Source organism: Centropristis striata, chromosome 14, assembly GCF_030273125.1.
Source record: "Centropristis striata isolate RG_2023a ecotype Rhode Island chromosome 14, C.striata_1.0, whole genome shotgun sequence".
Lineage (NCBI taxonomy): Eukaryota > Metazoa > Chordata > Actinopteri > Perciformes > Serranidae > Centropristis > Centropristis striata.
Genome location: NC_081530.1, coordinates 27,987,773 through 28,003,360, shown reverse-complemented (window position 1 = coordinate 28,003,360; position 15,588 = coordinate 27,987,773). Strand labels below are relative to the sequence as shown.

The 15,588-nt window shown below is 42.3% G+C and overlaps 1 protein-coding gene across 34 annotated transcripts in view; it reads right to left on the bottom strand.

Moving 5' to 3' along the window:
• Window positions 1–15,588, bottom strand: part of clasp2 (cytoplasmic linker associated protein 2) — a 66,672-nt gene that overhangs the window by 5,907 nt on the left and 45,177 nt on the right. For 16 of the 34 annotated variants that reach the window (XM_059350502.1, XM_059350510.1, XM_059350513.1 and 13 more), the window contains 16 exons: window positions 14,284–14,457; window positions 14,027–14,071; window positions 12,511–12,618; window positions 11,534–11,596; window positions 10,851–10,957; window positions 10,675–10,698; window positions 10,327–10,482; window positions 9,199–9,290; window positions 9,049–9,112; window positions 7,969–7,971; window positions 6,886–7,049; window positions 6,263–6,341; window positions 3,594–3,737; window positions 3,297–3,440; window positions 2,775–2,881; window positions 1,458–1,599 (listed from right to left, as the gene is read on the bottom strand). In XM_059350502.1, coding sequence (XP_059206485.1) covers window positions 1,458–1,599; window positions 2,775–2,881; window positions 3,297–3,440; window positions 3,594–3,737; window positions 6,263–6,341; window positions 6,886–7,049; window positions 7,969–7,971; window positions 9,049–9,112; window positions 9,199–9,290; window positions 10,327–10,482; window positions 10,675–10,698; window positions 10,851–10,957; window positions 11,534–11,596; window positions 12,511–12,618; window positions 14,027–14,071; window positions 14,284–14,457 — 1,616 coding nt within the window. Of the gene's footprint in view, window positions 1–1,457; window positions 1,600–2,774; window positions 2,882–3,296; window positions 3,441–3,593; window positions 3,738–6,262; window positions 6,342–6,885; window positions 7,050–7,968; window positions 7,972–8,284; window positions 8,345–9,048; window positions 9,113–9,198; window positions 9,291–10,326; window positions 10,483–10,674; window positions 10,699–10,850; window positions 10,958–11,533; window positions 11,597–12,510; window positions 12,619–14,026; window positions 14,072–14,283; window positions 14,458–15,588 lie in introns of all 34 variants that reach the window. The other 18 variants (XM_059350503.1, XM_059350528.1, XM_059350535.1 and 15 more) reach the window with 9 other exon arrangements.

Genomic DNA, 15,588 nt, shown 5'->3' with positions numbered 1-15,588 from the left:
TTAAAGGAGAGAAAATCCTCTCGGTGTGATTATTAACCACTGGGATGAAAACAAACGATAAACATGATTTTATCAGCGCCTGTCGAGGATCAAGTTTACAGGCATCAGTCCCATAAACACCAAATGTCTGCCTGTCTGTTCCCACGCTGCAGGGGGAGTGGTGGAACAGATCAAATGTCAGGGTCACAAACGGTTAATGCAGCCTGCTATGTTTGTGCGTGTGTGTTTAGACCTTTGAAAGTTCTGGGAAACACGCTGAAAGGCTAAACTAGACTATGGATCAAAGCCCCTCTACGGTGAAATTCAAGATTTTACCCAGTTTAAACAGTAAAAAAAAAAGAAAAATCAGTATGTGGTGGTCAATAATGATAATGTGGCTGCCAGAGTAAAATCAATGTATGGGAATCACTGAACATTGGCAGGGATCTACACTCTGCAGTCAGATTGTTGTTGTTTCCCTGTTAGCCACAAGACAGATCACTACAGTCAGCAGCGTATAAAGAGTTTGCTTGTTTACAATGAATAATTCATGCATTGCTTACTGTGTGTGAGGTTTGGATTTTTACAACTGTCATGATGTCTGTACTGTAAACACAAAACTACCTTCTTATAAGAGGCACCATTCTCCCTATAACAAGTGTACCATAAAAATTATGAAGATGTTATCTTAAAAGGTTAAAAAGTTGCATTATGTTGCTTCATAACTTTGACATTTTTATACCACTTTATATGAGGGTCCTGTGTGAAATGTCATTTAAAAAAAAATCATCTTTAAAGTAAAGGATCTGCGAAATAGTTTTGGTATTGTACCAAAAAAAGAGGCCTCATTTCTATAGCAAGAACTTTATCAGCTTCTGTATCTATCAGCCTCAATGCTCGACACCTGTTGTTGCACAACACTAAATAAAATGTTGCTCATAACTGGAAATCAAAGATTATTGAATTTCTAAAAAATGCAGAAACTGATAAACACTCAAAACTGATTGAACATTAAATTACAATCAAGCTTATTTCTGTTTTACTACCAGGAGACCTCAACTGTTTTTATAAGTGTAAGTGTTCTACTAAAGTTTAACATTGTTTGGCTACAACAATTGGCTCCTTAACAAGTAGTAGATGGAGAGTGTGAAAACTAGTTTCTGTGGTGTTTCATGAACAAAATTCGTAAAAGTTGGCAGCTTGTTTATTTTTACGCTTGCTCTTCAACACCACGTTACTTGCAAATCTTGGCTGTGATCCCTCACACTAACGCCTGTAAATGTTTCACTTTTGTTCTCATTCAAAGCCATGAGTAACAAAACGTGTCACACTACGTAAAATCTAACTGAAAAGCTAATAAATAGTTGCTAACAAGTACAGAAAATATTTTAGAGAAACCGTACAGCTCTAATAGGTCCACACGAGCCTTGAAACACATTGACGCATACTAGTGTGTGTCATCCATCCGCTCTACTGACCTCCTCTCCCTCCCGCCGGTGGAGTGGTTCATTCATGTCCTCTTGGCTGCGGACACTGAAGTTCTGGATCGCCTCAGTGACACCTTTCAGCGAGCTATAGATGTCCTCTGAGTTCATGTTCTCTGTGTCATAGTCAAATGCACTGCACACAAACAAGAGAGAAAAGAACAATGAGTCAGGGCTGCACAACTACAGACGAAGGGAGCAATATCTCCCTCTGTATATTTATTTTAAAGAATTATCCATATTTTAGATGCGTTTCTACACCACAGCCTTTGCACAGTGGACAGTAGTTGACAATGGTTTGCATTACTTTGTTAAACAGACCAGACTTGCCCCTAAAAACAAAAACAAAAAACAGTAAAATGGTGGTAAGTCTTTGTTTCTTTCACACCAAGTTCCCTTTTCATCTTTCAATTATCTATTTGGGTGCACACATTTAGTTAACTTTCAATATCAACATTTCTGTAATTTGATTAAGTTATCTTGTCATTGCATTTATTCAGTTTTCTTTGAGTTACCAGTTCCTGGGGGTTACTGCTGAGGCGTCAAAAGGGAGACTCACATTCTCTTTTCAGAGAATATTTGCTAATTGGGTTAAACCTTTTTTCCTCCTGTAGCATGGGGGGAGATATAGTTTTGATTGCTTTCTTTCTTTTGATTTTATTGTATTTTACTTCTTATAGTTTTTCTTTTTATTTCTTAGTTTGATTGGGTTGCATTAGGCTGGCATGTGTTATTGTGGTTTGTTTATAGCACTTTGTCAATTGTCTGACCTACCTTGTGTGTGAACCTGATCAGCAACTATATACAAGTCTCCATTGTGTGTTCAGACCAGTTTTGATGTTAATTTTCCATTAAACCCCTGTCTGTATTTTTTTTGCCATTTTTACTTTATTGAAAGTGACAGATAGAAAGGGAGAGACAGAGGGGAGGACATGCGGCAAAGGGACCTCAGGCCCGGGTCCGCCACAGGAAGGACTCAGCGTTAATGGTACGTGCTCTACCAGTGTGAGCCACCGGGACGCCCCCGGGCCCAGTCTATTTTTGATGATTTTGTAACAACTTTTGAGTTTTTGAAAATTAAAAAGAATATTTTTTTGCAAGGAGCCATATGTCTTTTCCGAACTTTTATGCCCAGTTCCTCACAAGATATACAGGAGAAGAAGAAGCAGTACACTGCCAAACTGTCTTTAACGTGGTCAAATATCTGTAGACTTTACTCTTTTCTCCTGCATTCATCATGTCCTGTGTCCATGCTAATATGTCAGCGATTGTTAGACAGAGTTTACGAGTGTGTGTGTGTGTGTGTGTTACCTTGGTGAGGGGGTGTTCTGGGAGGTGTTGGTGGGGGATGTAACGGGGCTGGACCAGCTCGCTGGAGATCTGGGTGTGTGGCGTGTCAGAGGGCTGCCCATTGGTGCCTGAGAAAGTGAACAAGAAAACACACACAAGTTCAAACACAAAGTTAGTTTAGAAATAAGTTTGTCATTGATGTTACAGTATAATGATTCACAGTCACAGCGTACCATGTGTGCCTGAAACAGAGCATGCGAGCCGAGGTGAGAATATATGATCTTCGTTCATTGAGCCCGTTTGTTTTCTTCACTTTCCTGCTCAATTTCCACGCATGCCCAACTCAGATTTTACCCCACTTCGCTGTCCCTTCGTTAACTCCATTGTCGAGCTTTCAACAGATGATTTTTGGCAGAAAACACTGAGTGCACACTATATGGATGTGTTCTGGGTCGGGCATAAAGTCATTCAAGAAAACATCTACTCTGCAGTCCATCCACAATCCTCCTGCTCACATGCTCTGGTCTGGAAACTCTTTGTTACCTGTGCTGCGTTGCCTGTGTTCTTCAGATGGTTTTGAAGCAGCTTGGTGGCTCCGTCCTGAAAGGTTTTGGGCAGAGCTGCCAGCAGCATGGTGAACTCTGGAGTGTTGAGCTGGAACAGTGCGATCAACACCGACTGGGCTGCCTGTAAGACACAAAAATACATCTCTCAGTTAGAAATAATTACAATCTCTACTGCGTTTACTGTGGTGTACCATTTGATGGTTTTAGTGATTCAAAGACTGTGAGGGAAATGCCTTTGGGAACAATGTTTTGCTGGTGTATTGTGTGTCAGTACCTTTCTGACGTCAGAGCTCTTGGGTTCAGTCGTCCAGGTGATGATGCGGGAGATGGCCAGACGAGTCTCACTGGAGTTCACAAAGTCTGGAGCTTCCATCTGTAACGTCAGCGTCTCGATGTACTTCAGTATAGCCACCTTCACCTGCAATGTAAAAATGTGCATTTATACAAATCATTAGTGAGTTGACCGATAACAAAGAAACAGAATGGCCAATATTCACCTGCAAAAACACAAGTACAGTGATAACCAAACTACACACACAAACACACACACACACGCATGAAAAAGTGACCACCAACGTTCACAGTCAGCATGTACAACCGCAGCAGATTGTGCATCTCTTGCCGGTCTGAAAATCAAATGATCTGATGAATCAGTGAGAGAAGATCAAAGTGCATTCATCGTCATGCTTTTTTACGTAAGAAAACTAATCAATCCAAAAGAAAAGCAATGACGAATGACAAAAAAAAGGAACCAATAAATGCAAACATTCACCGCAGCCTCCGAAACGCCACAACAACTGACTCCTGCCCTGATTTCCCTCCATCTCTCTCCATATGCACCTCAAGGACCAGAAACAACGTCCTCCAAATCACTTACAGCAGCATTGCGCGCGATATAATTGCTCCCCCCGGAGCGCACTGACCTGGGAGGACTGGCTCCAGGCTGCGGCCTGCTCGTCTATAGAGCAGGCGTGGCGCCGCGCTCTGGGGGGGAACAATTTTACCCCGGACCCTCCCCTGCCTCGCCCGCAACACGAGCTCCGCTCAGGCTTCAGAGAAAAAGAGGAGAAGCACCGCGTCAATCACCGCAGACAGAAAGGGAGACGAGGAAAGGGGAGGGCAGGGGGAGACAAGAGAGGAAAATGAAGTGGAGGGAGAGTGCAGAGAGTTTAAGAGGAGTGAAAAGATTGGAAAGTAAGCTTGGGCGAATTTTTATGATATTATTTTGAAAATCCGACAACACACAATGTACTCGTTTTGGCCACATGATAGCAGCAAAGAGCTGGGATGCTAGTTAGTCAAAAGAAACCAGAGCTTCATGAAGCTTCATGCAGCATTTTTTTAAATGGACAATGAATGGTAAACATATGTGTGGACACCACTTGTATTTACATTGTATGATGATGATATATTTAACTTGAAATTCAATTGAGAAACAGTTTAAAGATAAAATAACCAGATCCGATCATCCAGTAAACTGCATATTAGAAAAGTCGAGGCGCTTCATCATGTTTCCAAAAATACTGTAAATCCATGACTACCACACGGATTTGCCACTTAACCCAATAGCATATTTCTATTGTCTCACTGTATATATTGTCATACTGACTGCTTTCAGTCTGTGATGTTAGTTGTACAGTGAGCCAACAGTGTCTGAACAATGTTTTTTGATTATTGAGTTGTTTGTGGGTTTTAGCAGCCAATAGATCAATATGGAGAGAAATAGGAATAGATTTATGTTTAGATATCAGTGGGCAAAAACACTAGAAACAATGTGGTTGAGGTCTATTTCAGGGAGGTTTGCTTTGCTGGTCTCCTGTCAACTCTGTCACTGCAGCACAGGCAGTACAATGCTGACTTTTGCTGGTAGGTGAGCAAGCGAGGAGCTACAGGCCCGGGCTGCATGGAGGGACAGCCAGGCTGGATGATGTTCACCTACATGTGCTACAGTGATGTGGAGCAGCAAAGTTTCTCTCTCATCTCTCTCTCCTCCTCCTGATTTAACAGCAAGTGTGTGGAGCCATAGCAAACATCTATAGCTCCATATCGTGCTAAGCTCCAAGCCTGCACACCTTTTAGTGGTCCAATCAAATGTGAAGAATTAGATTTGAACACCTTGAAACTGCTCAAATACTGCGTTTCACTGGGAAAAACCTCACAGTACAGAAGCTAAAGATGCTCTAACTTCAGTTTCACAGGGACTTTCTTTCTTAGGACCACAGAGCAGTTCCGGGTTCCTCAACTGTAATTGTGTAACCATGAAATTTGTGACTACAAAAACAATAGCTGTCAGCCATCATAAAAAGCAACAGAAAGGTGTTGAAACAGCAGTAACATTTTGCCAAGCCAAATAAAGAGTGAGAACAGTCTTGAGGAAATTCATATCTGTGAAAGAGTAAAATTGTGTTGCTGATAATATCTTTCATTGCCCAAGGCTAGTTGGAAGGCAGAGGAAGAGAAAGACTGATAAGGAATGAAAAAGTAGTGAAACTGCTGTGAAATATCAGGCAGGAACGGGTGGGAGGGGGCAGAGCAAAGACGAGATAAAGGGGGGAGACGAGCAAGGAATGAAGAAGGGGGGGGGGGGGGGGGGGGGGGCAATGTGAGGTGAGAAGTTGTTCTAACAGAAGGGTTCGTGAGGAGGAAAGTACGAGGGGATGGATCAGGAGTCAGAGGAGAAAAGCTTAAGGGGAGTGGCCACAGTGTAGCAAGTCAAGAGGCTCGATCAATCGCCATCCAATCACAGCCCGGGATTCAGGGTGTTGTGGGGTTTTGGGCAGGCATGAGGTCATTTAAGTACAGCAGTTACCATGGTTACACAGTCCCTGAGTTTTCCAGCCTCATGTCCATCCTTCCCGCTCACGCCTCCCTTACTCAGACCTTCACGCATGCCGCTCTCTTTCTCATGTAAACACACACACATTAAATGAACACGGCATTTACCTTGAGGTTGGGCGTCTGTGTCTGGTCCACAGTGAACCTCATGAGAATAGTAAACTGCAAGTCATTGGGGAAAGACTCTCTGTCAGAGGAGACAAAAAATACATTTATTTCCCAGCTCTGGCAGAAACACGTCTCAAGAGTAGAAGGATCTTTGGCAGGTTATGATACAAAAGTCAGAGATTAACAATTAATTGTTATTATTCTTTCTCTTGATGAAACAGAAAAGGTGGCAATGAGGCCTATTAATTGTTTTATGAAACAGAATGCAATGATTTGCAGAAATCCTTTGTGATCTACATTCTACTGATTACAGTAAAAAGACAATAAATCTAATGCTCAAACTGGAAAACTGATTTTGTGAATATACACTCACTTCTAAATTTAATCATATCGGTGTGGATGTAGTCTCAACGCAAACTACCTTTTTGGACCTTTCAAACATCTTCTTAAGATGCGTTTGAAAAACTGGTAAGTTGACCTTTGAATTTAAATGTCTTTGCTAAACTTACTGTTCCTAAAGTTAAGGAATTAACCTTAAAAGGTCAAATATAATTTTACTATATATTTATTACTCATGAGTCAACAACTCTCCCTGATGTCACTGTGATGTGTGTGACACCCACCGTGTGACATCTAGTGCTCTCTGGACTTTGGCCTGTACGGAGCCGAGCAGGTCCGCTCCCATCTTCTTCAGCAGCTGTGTGAGCAGGACGAACAGCCAGTCCTGCAGATCTTCCTTATGGACCAGGATGAAATCTACCAGTGTTTCCAGGAACATGCTAAACACCTGAACACACACACAGTCTGGGTCACACTGTGACTCAGTCGCTCAGCATTTCATGTTTCATGCACACATGCATGCATTCAAATCGTCCTTCATTTACAGTTTAATTACAGGAAGGTTATACACCATGTGAGAGTAGCATTAGTTCCCATTGTGAAGTTAGTAGGTATTCACTCATCAGTACAGCAACCCATCCTCATTCCCAATCACCACTCAAACTTAAATCACCACTCATATTAAAATGAATATCAGAAGACAACAACAATGGGACAGTTAATCACCTGACATACACCATCAGACTGTGTGTGGTCACCACCTCTACATGCCAGTGGTTGATTTCAGCACAACAGAAAAGTTACCATAGACTGTATGAAAGAAGTGGACGTAGCCTCCAATTCTGAAAAGTACCGCCAGTGCTGAAATGGCCTAAACCTGCATTCTCTCTAATGACCATCAGGGGGCGACTCCACTGGTCACAAAAGGAAGTCAGATTGTATGAAAGTCAATGAGAAAATGACCATACATCTCACTTGATTTATCACCTAAGTAAACATGAGCTAATGGTCTCAATCTCTAGTTTCAAGTCCTCAATACAGCATGATGTTCATTGTGCAAGTTATGGTCCCATTTCAAGTGAAATAGATAATATAACTGTATGCTTTAGGCCTCAGCTACCTTGTGACTGACAAGTTGCTTTGGCATAAGCTGATAACTTAGCTCCACCCTCTTGGTCACTATATGGTCACTTCTAGCTCCAAAAAGATGAAGAATCGAGGCCACAAACAAATGGGGGACCCCGTGGGGGCTACGTCTTTCAGACAGTCTATGGTAGTAACAGGCAACCTTGTGAGGTAGATTAGTGAGTGAGCTATTCATCCAAACACAATGTAAAAATGTGGTAACACTGATTGGCCAAACTTACTCTCTACAGAGAGTTCCAGAGTGAGGTGGCATGGGGGAGAGAGAGACACATCTGTTAGCATCCTGACAAAGAAAACCTGGATGAACTCAGCGTCTGTGTGTATGCTCAAAATCCCCACTTTGAACACAACATTTGCAAAATGGAAACAGAGTAACAAAAGAGTAACAACATTTATAAAAACGTCAAATGATGTTTTGTGCATACTGGTAAAGAAAACTGAAAGAGAGAAGAGAAAAACAAGAGAGAACGAAGAAGTGGGAATGGTGTGAGAGAGACAGATGAAGGCAGGAGAGGGATCCACGGTGAGATGCAATACCTTGAAGGAGGCTGAGCTTATACCGGATTCTGCCGTGCCGTACACCCTGCCGGAGTCTCGCTGAAATTCATCAAATCGTCAAACGTCAAATGAGGGGGAAGGGGAGTGGCTCACACACCTTACGACATGTGTGAAGCAACGGGCACTCAGAAACGCCGAAAGAGAAGTGGTGGTGTTAGAGAGGGCGAAACGCAGCTGGTTAGTCAGAGAGAAGAGCTAGCAGCCCAAATATTTGTGCTAATTCAAGTGAAGTGTGTGTGCGGTCAGTGTCGTCGCTTCAGCTTGCAGGGAGGGAGAGAAAAGAGAGGGAGTGGCAGTGAATGCAGTGAGCACAGCCGGCGGATTGGCTGTTGAACGGTGACAGAGCAATCCCACAGGACAGCAGAGAATGTGAGGTCACTCGCAAACTCAGGCGTGGCATGCCGTTAGAAAACAAGTGTGTCGCACACTCTGCATGCCTGTGATTATGTTGTGAATATCCGTGTGCGTGTGTGTACATCTGGGAATACATTATGATCCGTTTATCCCGTCTTTAAACTTATTCAAAGGACTACATTTAACATTTGTGAGTGTTAAAATGTGTCTGTGCGTATCAATAAGTAGATCCTCGTGTTTGTTTTGGCAGAATCCGGTACAGTGGGGGATGATGGGGATAAACAGAATTTTCAGAACCAAACCAAAATGAAAGTGGGTGAATAATGAATAGATTTGGCATGATATTGTAAATGAGTGATATGTGCGTGTTGTGCGTTATGCACTCATACCTTACTGTGAGGGTCTGCAAACATCCTTGTGAAGATCTCACAAAGCCTCTTCAACTCTACCCGACTGCAGATTTAAGAAAAACACAGTTAGATGAAAATCAAAATTCAGTTTTTCCTTCCAAAAACACATCGGTCTGTTCTGTGGCTCACCTGAGGGTGCGTTGGTTCTTGAGCAGCGCCTGTAGGCCCAACAGCCCCTCCTTCCTCTCCGACCAGTTGGCACTGGCACAGCGGTTCAGCACCTGGCAAGAACCACACACACAATGGCCTGTTGAGACTATATGTGCACGTATAATAATTATATTAAGGAGCATCAGTTTTTATGCTCCACATATCTGGGACAAACTCCCAGAAAGCTGCAGATCTGCTGCAACTCTCAACTCTTAAGACTAAAGACTTTTCTGTTTGCCACTGCCTTTACCGCACTGTAACTTTTATTCCTTTGATATTTGATACTTTAAAAAAATATTATATCAGCTCGCTTTCTAATCAAAAATTCATATCTGAATGTACTTTTATATTTTTTCCTAAATATTTTATCTGCTTGTTTTTAAGTCTTACATTTTTTTATATTTGAATGATATTATATAAAAGTCTCTTTTAAACGCTTTTAATGTTTTGTGTAAAGCACTTTGAATTGCCCTGTTGTTGAAAGGTGCTATACAAACAAAATTGCCTTACCTAAGAAATTCTGAGCCTGATATTAAAGAAACACAGTTTTCAAATTATTTGCACTAATGGCACCAATTTCTTCACTGCAAAGCTGCAATTCAGCTAACTAAACTCATGGTTGTGCTCAATCATGGCCTCAGAATTCTACACTGAGGACATGTGTGGCTTAAATGTGTTTAGCTGCTGAGCCCGTCCACAGCAGTACACTGTTTAGCTTCTGTGCTAGTACTCCTGCCTGCTTCTCTAAACTATCTTCTGTAGGAAATGGACTATGGATAAGTACTTCATACAACACCACATTAAAAATCCAAACTATCCCTTTAAAATCTGTGCAAGGCTGAGCAACTACAAGGCTTCAAACCTGATGTTTTCTTTAATATAATTGACTTTAAAGTACATACAATATGTAATATGGAGAGCAATATGTGATCAGCGTTAAAAACTGCAGAACAGCATTTTCTGCATGCCATAGAAGGCAAGACAGTAAGGAAAAAGGAGCTTTGATCAAAGACGAGATGTAGTATAATGGTGCCATTGTATCTAGATACTTGTTGCTCAGCCTAATAATAACTATCTAAACGACAGATTTCTGCTGTTGCTGCCAACCTCAGCTACGTCTTCAGTCTGTCTCATGTAGGTGGGGATGGCTCCTCCGTTCCTGGAGCTGTAGGATCGCTCTGAGCAGGCGCTGGATGCGTCGCTGTTGGCGTCATCGTCAGAGTACATGCCGTAGTTGTCGTACCGCCGCCTTGCTGGCTTCTTCTGCGGGTGAAGGACAAAAAATCCAAGTAGAGATGAAATTAAACAGAAAATGAAATGAAGTGAGTAATACCAGGCACAGGCAAAAAACATGCACTCACACACCTGCTGCAGGAAGAACAAACACAGCTAAACGCAAACAAACACACACACACACACACAACACACAGGTAAGAGGCAGGAGGAGATGCTGACCTTGGACCGCATGTCTCCCAACAGCTGACAGCGTTAAACAGAGGTAGAACCAGCGGTTAGTTAACACACACATACACACTCCAGGAGGTGTGAGCTGCACATGGTGACAGCTGACTGGAATGTGAACAGAGTTATTGTGTGTTTTTAATGCATATGTGCTGTACATGCGTTCATACCAGTGCATCTGCGAGGGCCTCTTCTACGTCTGAGCCTGTGTTGAGGACCCGCATGGCGCTGACTGAAGAAGAGAGACGACTGGACTGACTGATACCAAAACCTGATCCTGCACAGAACCCAACAGATCAGAAGCAAGATAAGAAAGTGTTAGACTTCAGACATAAAATTAACCTTAACCCCCTTCTCTCATTCGTCCTCTGATGAGCCGCCATTCGCCTCATCGTCCATTCTCAACACCACACACACACACACACACTACATTTCCCATGAGCCAACCCTGTAAGTTGATGGGATGACTGGTTAGGTGACATTGCAGGTGCCGCTGGGGGAGAAAGTATGGTTGACAGAAAACACATGAAGAACATGTTGGTGTCCTTCTGAAAAAAGGCAGAGCTAGGTAAAGAAAACAAATGATAAAACTGGCAGAATGGTTATCAACTGGCAACTGAACGGGCGGAAACATGCGATTCCACTGGAAGTTTCGACATCCTGGAGCAGAACAACAAAATAAAAAATAAAAAACACGGAGGCTGATGGACAAGATAAGATACAAAGTGACAAATAATATAGGAGAAGATGCTTGGCACTAAAGAGAGCAAAAAGAAAAAAACGGGTGAGCGAACACAAAATAAGGCGACGTGGGTGGGTGAGGTACGGAGAAGTAGATGTACTCAGCCTTCACCTGCAGCCCCAAAAACATCAGGTGTGTGGAGAGCTCCGGTGGAGCGAGAGTAGCTCCGCGTTGCTGCAACCAAGATTAAAAACACACATACAGAGTTTAACACTCCCACACACACACAAGAGGCAAACACACACACACAACCCTAACACTGAACAAGTTAGAGAGCAGAAAGAAAGGCTGAAAAGCATGCAAGTGATTGCTTTTTCTTTTTTCTTTAATCACCTCAACTTTACAGTAGTGTTCAAAATAGTCCAATGTGACTAACCAGATTAATCCAGGTTTTTAGTATATTTTTTATTGCTACATGGCAAACAAGGTACCAGTAGAAAAATTTGATGGTTGTTTTCCGTTTTCTGCCATGTGTCTCTGGTTTTGCTCTCCATTTTAAAGCATTGGAGATCATTTTACCTGAACAGCCTATAATTGTTTGCACCTCTTTATAAGTTTTTCCCTCTCCAATCAACGTTTTAATCAAAGTACGCTGTTCTTCTGAACAATGAACGACCCATTTTCCTCAGGCTTGCAAAGATAAATGCATGTTCAACAAGTGCTGGCTTCATCCTTAAATAGAGGCCACCTGATTCACACCTGTTTTTTCACAAAATTGATGACCTCACTGAATGCCACACTGCTATATTTTTGAACACCCCCCTTTCAACTAATTGCCCAATTGCACAGCCTTAAGAGCGTGCATATCACGAAAGCTGGGTCTTGTTGGTTTTCTGAGAATCTACTGCACCTACTGGTACCTTGTTTGCCATGTAGCAATAAAAAATATACTAAAAACCTGGATTAATCTGATTAGTCACATTGGACTCCTATTATTTTGACTACTACTGTATAAACTGATTTTTATAACTTTAAAGCAGATACTGAATTAAAGAAATCTTTGGTTTAAACTAACTTTATGTGTTAAAGACTCCTCTCCTTTGATCTGGAGTTTACTACTCATCCCTCCTGGGTATCTTACTACTCACCAAGAGGTGTGAAGGAGCGAACGGGGCTGGTGTCCCGGCTGCTCTCCCTGCTGGCCTCTCTGCTGCAGCCCTGACTCATACTGGGCCGAGGGATACGACTGCCCCGAGCTAACGCCACCCAGGTTACAACACCGCACCGCAGCAGAGGGAAAGATGAGGGGGAAACAGGGGAAGGAAGAGCAGCGGAGGGAAGAAAGGTGGTAGTAAGAACACGAAGGACAAGGGGCATGAAGAGGACGACAAAGAGACAAAGAAGAAAGACAAACGTGAGCAGTGACAGAGGAGAGAGAGAGAGAGAGAGAGAGAGAGAGAGAGAGGGGACGGTACATGGATAAAGACATAAATAAGACAGAAGAGGCAAAAGTGACAAACTGACAGAAACAAGAGAATACGAGCACAGGTCCACTGGCTCTTAGGGGGCATCTCAACAGATTTTAGTCATTTATTTTTTACTGATTTCAAACAACAAGAAGTTTAATCATAATAGCTGCACAATGCTTTTTGGTGTATTGACTTTTGGTTCTGTTCTATAACATGTCCAATAATACTGAAAGCACCCGTGAAACTGCTTTAAACTGCTTGATTATATATATTCTATTTGGGTTCCCAATTATTATATGGTTACACTTGTGGGCACTTGGAGAATGTTGCATATATACATTGCATTTTATTCCAATGTTTGTAAAATACATTATCAAAGAAATTTAACTTATTTCTTTCTCTTTATGATTTTTGATTTATGAAGACCTATTGACTTCTCCATGCTTCAAGCCAGAACTTATATTTTGCTGTGAAAACATGGCCAGAGTGAGTAAAATGTGACAAGAGGACACTGCTTAGGGTTCTGAGGGTCAAAAGATGAATTGATTGTCAAATTTGTTGCAAATGTATTTTCTTTGGATTGACTTCTTGTTTCAGCTCTAGATGGGATGCACCCAAAAGAAGCACAGGACTGCTGGACTCCCTTTTGATTCAAACAGTCTGATAATCACATGCACTCGGGCGATCACCCTGCGTCTCACACACAAACACGCCGATTAGAAAAGGAAGTGATTTGAAATGAATTAAGCAAAAATCGAGGGACGGGCGAGGGAAGGATCTGCGCTTTTTTTTATCCAGTTGCATCGCAATCAACTTCACTGTTCATTGCTCTGTTCATCAGCTTCAGCATCTACCCAGCCAATCAGGGTTAATCACAGCCTACCAAAAGGTTACCAAGCCCTGATGAAGCTGCGCTGATCCTGCTAGAGGGTTCGTTCATCAGCCACTGAAGACAGGTTAGTAAAGAGAGGGAGGGGTTCACAATGCATGGACAATCTGCTGATCACTGGCACCCATCACCAAAACAAAACAGCCATCAAGTCAGAGACACGTTAGAGAGGTGGGCACTATGGGGCCTGAGATTGTAATGATGGATGGAGATAAAGAGTGAGGGAGGATTTTAAGGGGATGATGATAGAAAGAGTGAGGTTAAGAGATGGGTAGAGGGATGGTCTGATTAAGGTCGGAGCCTTACCTCCTCTGCTCGCTCCGTTGTAGATGGAACTAATGCTGGAAGGAGCTAGAGGACAGAAGCACCAGGGGCAGGAAGAAAGGAGGACGGGGAGCAGGAGGGAAACAAAGTTGAGATCAAAGGGCACGTAGATGATTCTGTGTGCTGCTCCTAAGTTACCACTAAGTGATTAAACTGAGCCATCGTAAAACATGTGAGCTGCTGTAATAACACTGATGCAGGAAGTCAAATATAGAATTAAACAGTAATTGTTCACTAACCAACAGACAGACGGGTGGGGGAGGAGTCTCTGGAGCAGCCCTGGCTGCGGGGGATGCGGCTTCGCCTGTTTTTGTCCGCGCTGGACCCAGCCAGCACCCTGTGGGCCCCTGAGCTCATGGTGCTCAGGGCCGTATTCGCCAGCACGCGACCTGGGGAGCCACTCCGACTGCCAGCTTCAGAGAGATGCAGAGAGAGAAGACAGGGGGAAAGTAAAGTCAGAGTCTTACTCAGGCAACAAGTGGAATTTAACTGTGAAAGCTGCATAAATGCAACAATCTCCCTCTAATGAGAGTCTTATTTTAAAAATGGTGACTAGTTTTGCATACATACTAGTTTTGTATACATACATGTCACTAAGACAGTTGCTTCTGTCTCATTTTAGTGAATGTTGTAACACACACTACATACATTGTTAACATACAGAATTTAATGGCATATTTTACAGTGTTGGATGTCATTGGAAAGAGGATTCTTGGGGTGAGGACTGTCAAAAAACACGCCAAGAGGGAAGTTAATTTTAGTGTTGACATCATATACTGTGTTTAACAACTGGACATAGTCACTGTGATGTCACCCAGAGTTTGCAGACAATTTGGGCATTTTGGCAATTGCCATGTTGTTCTTTTGGATTCAGAAGTGACCATATTTGGACAAAAGGATCTGGATCTGACTAAGAACCCGAAGACACCATGCTGGTCCACCTATACCAACAACCTGACTGTACCAGGCTGCCTCTGGCAAGTTAACTTCCATAATTTGAGGTAAATCTAAATAGATTTAAATGTACACAGTGCCATTGATGCATGTTGCTACAGCTATTTTCTGTCTGACAGACTGCTGTGGTAGCAACTTCTTAATCATGAGAGCAACACCATAAATCACACCCTGCTTTGTCACCCATTTTACTCTAAATGGGACCATAACTTACAAAGTGAACATCATGCTGAATTGAAGAAGACTTGAAAAAAGTGACTCAGATCATAAACTCATTAGGCACATGTTTACCACGGGAAAAAATTAATAATGTATTATGGGTCAATATCTAATAGACTTCTTTAAAATCTGACTTCAATTTGCAACCAGTGGAGTCGCCCCCTGCTGGCTATTTGAGAGAATACAGGTTTAAGGTATTTCCACATTGGTTGCCCTTTTCAGACCCAGAAGCTACGTCCACTTCTTTTACACAGACTATGGTTGACACCTGTTTGTACAAAATTGTTCATATGATTAAATACATTTCAACAATGTGAATAAATTTAACAAATAAATTTAAATAATTATAGTCATTATAGTGACATGATGAT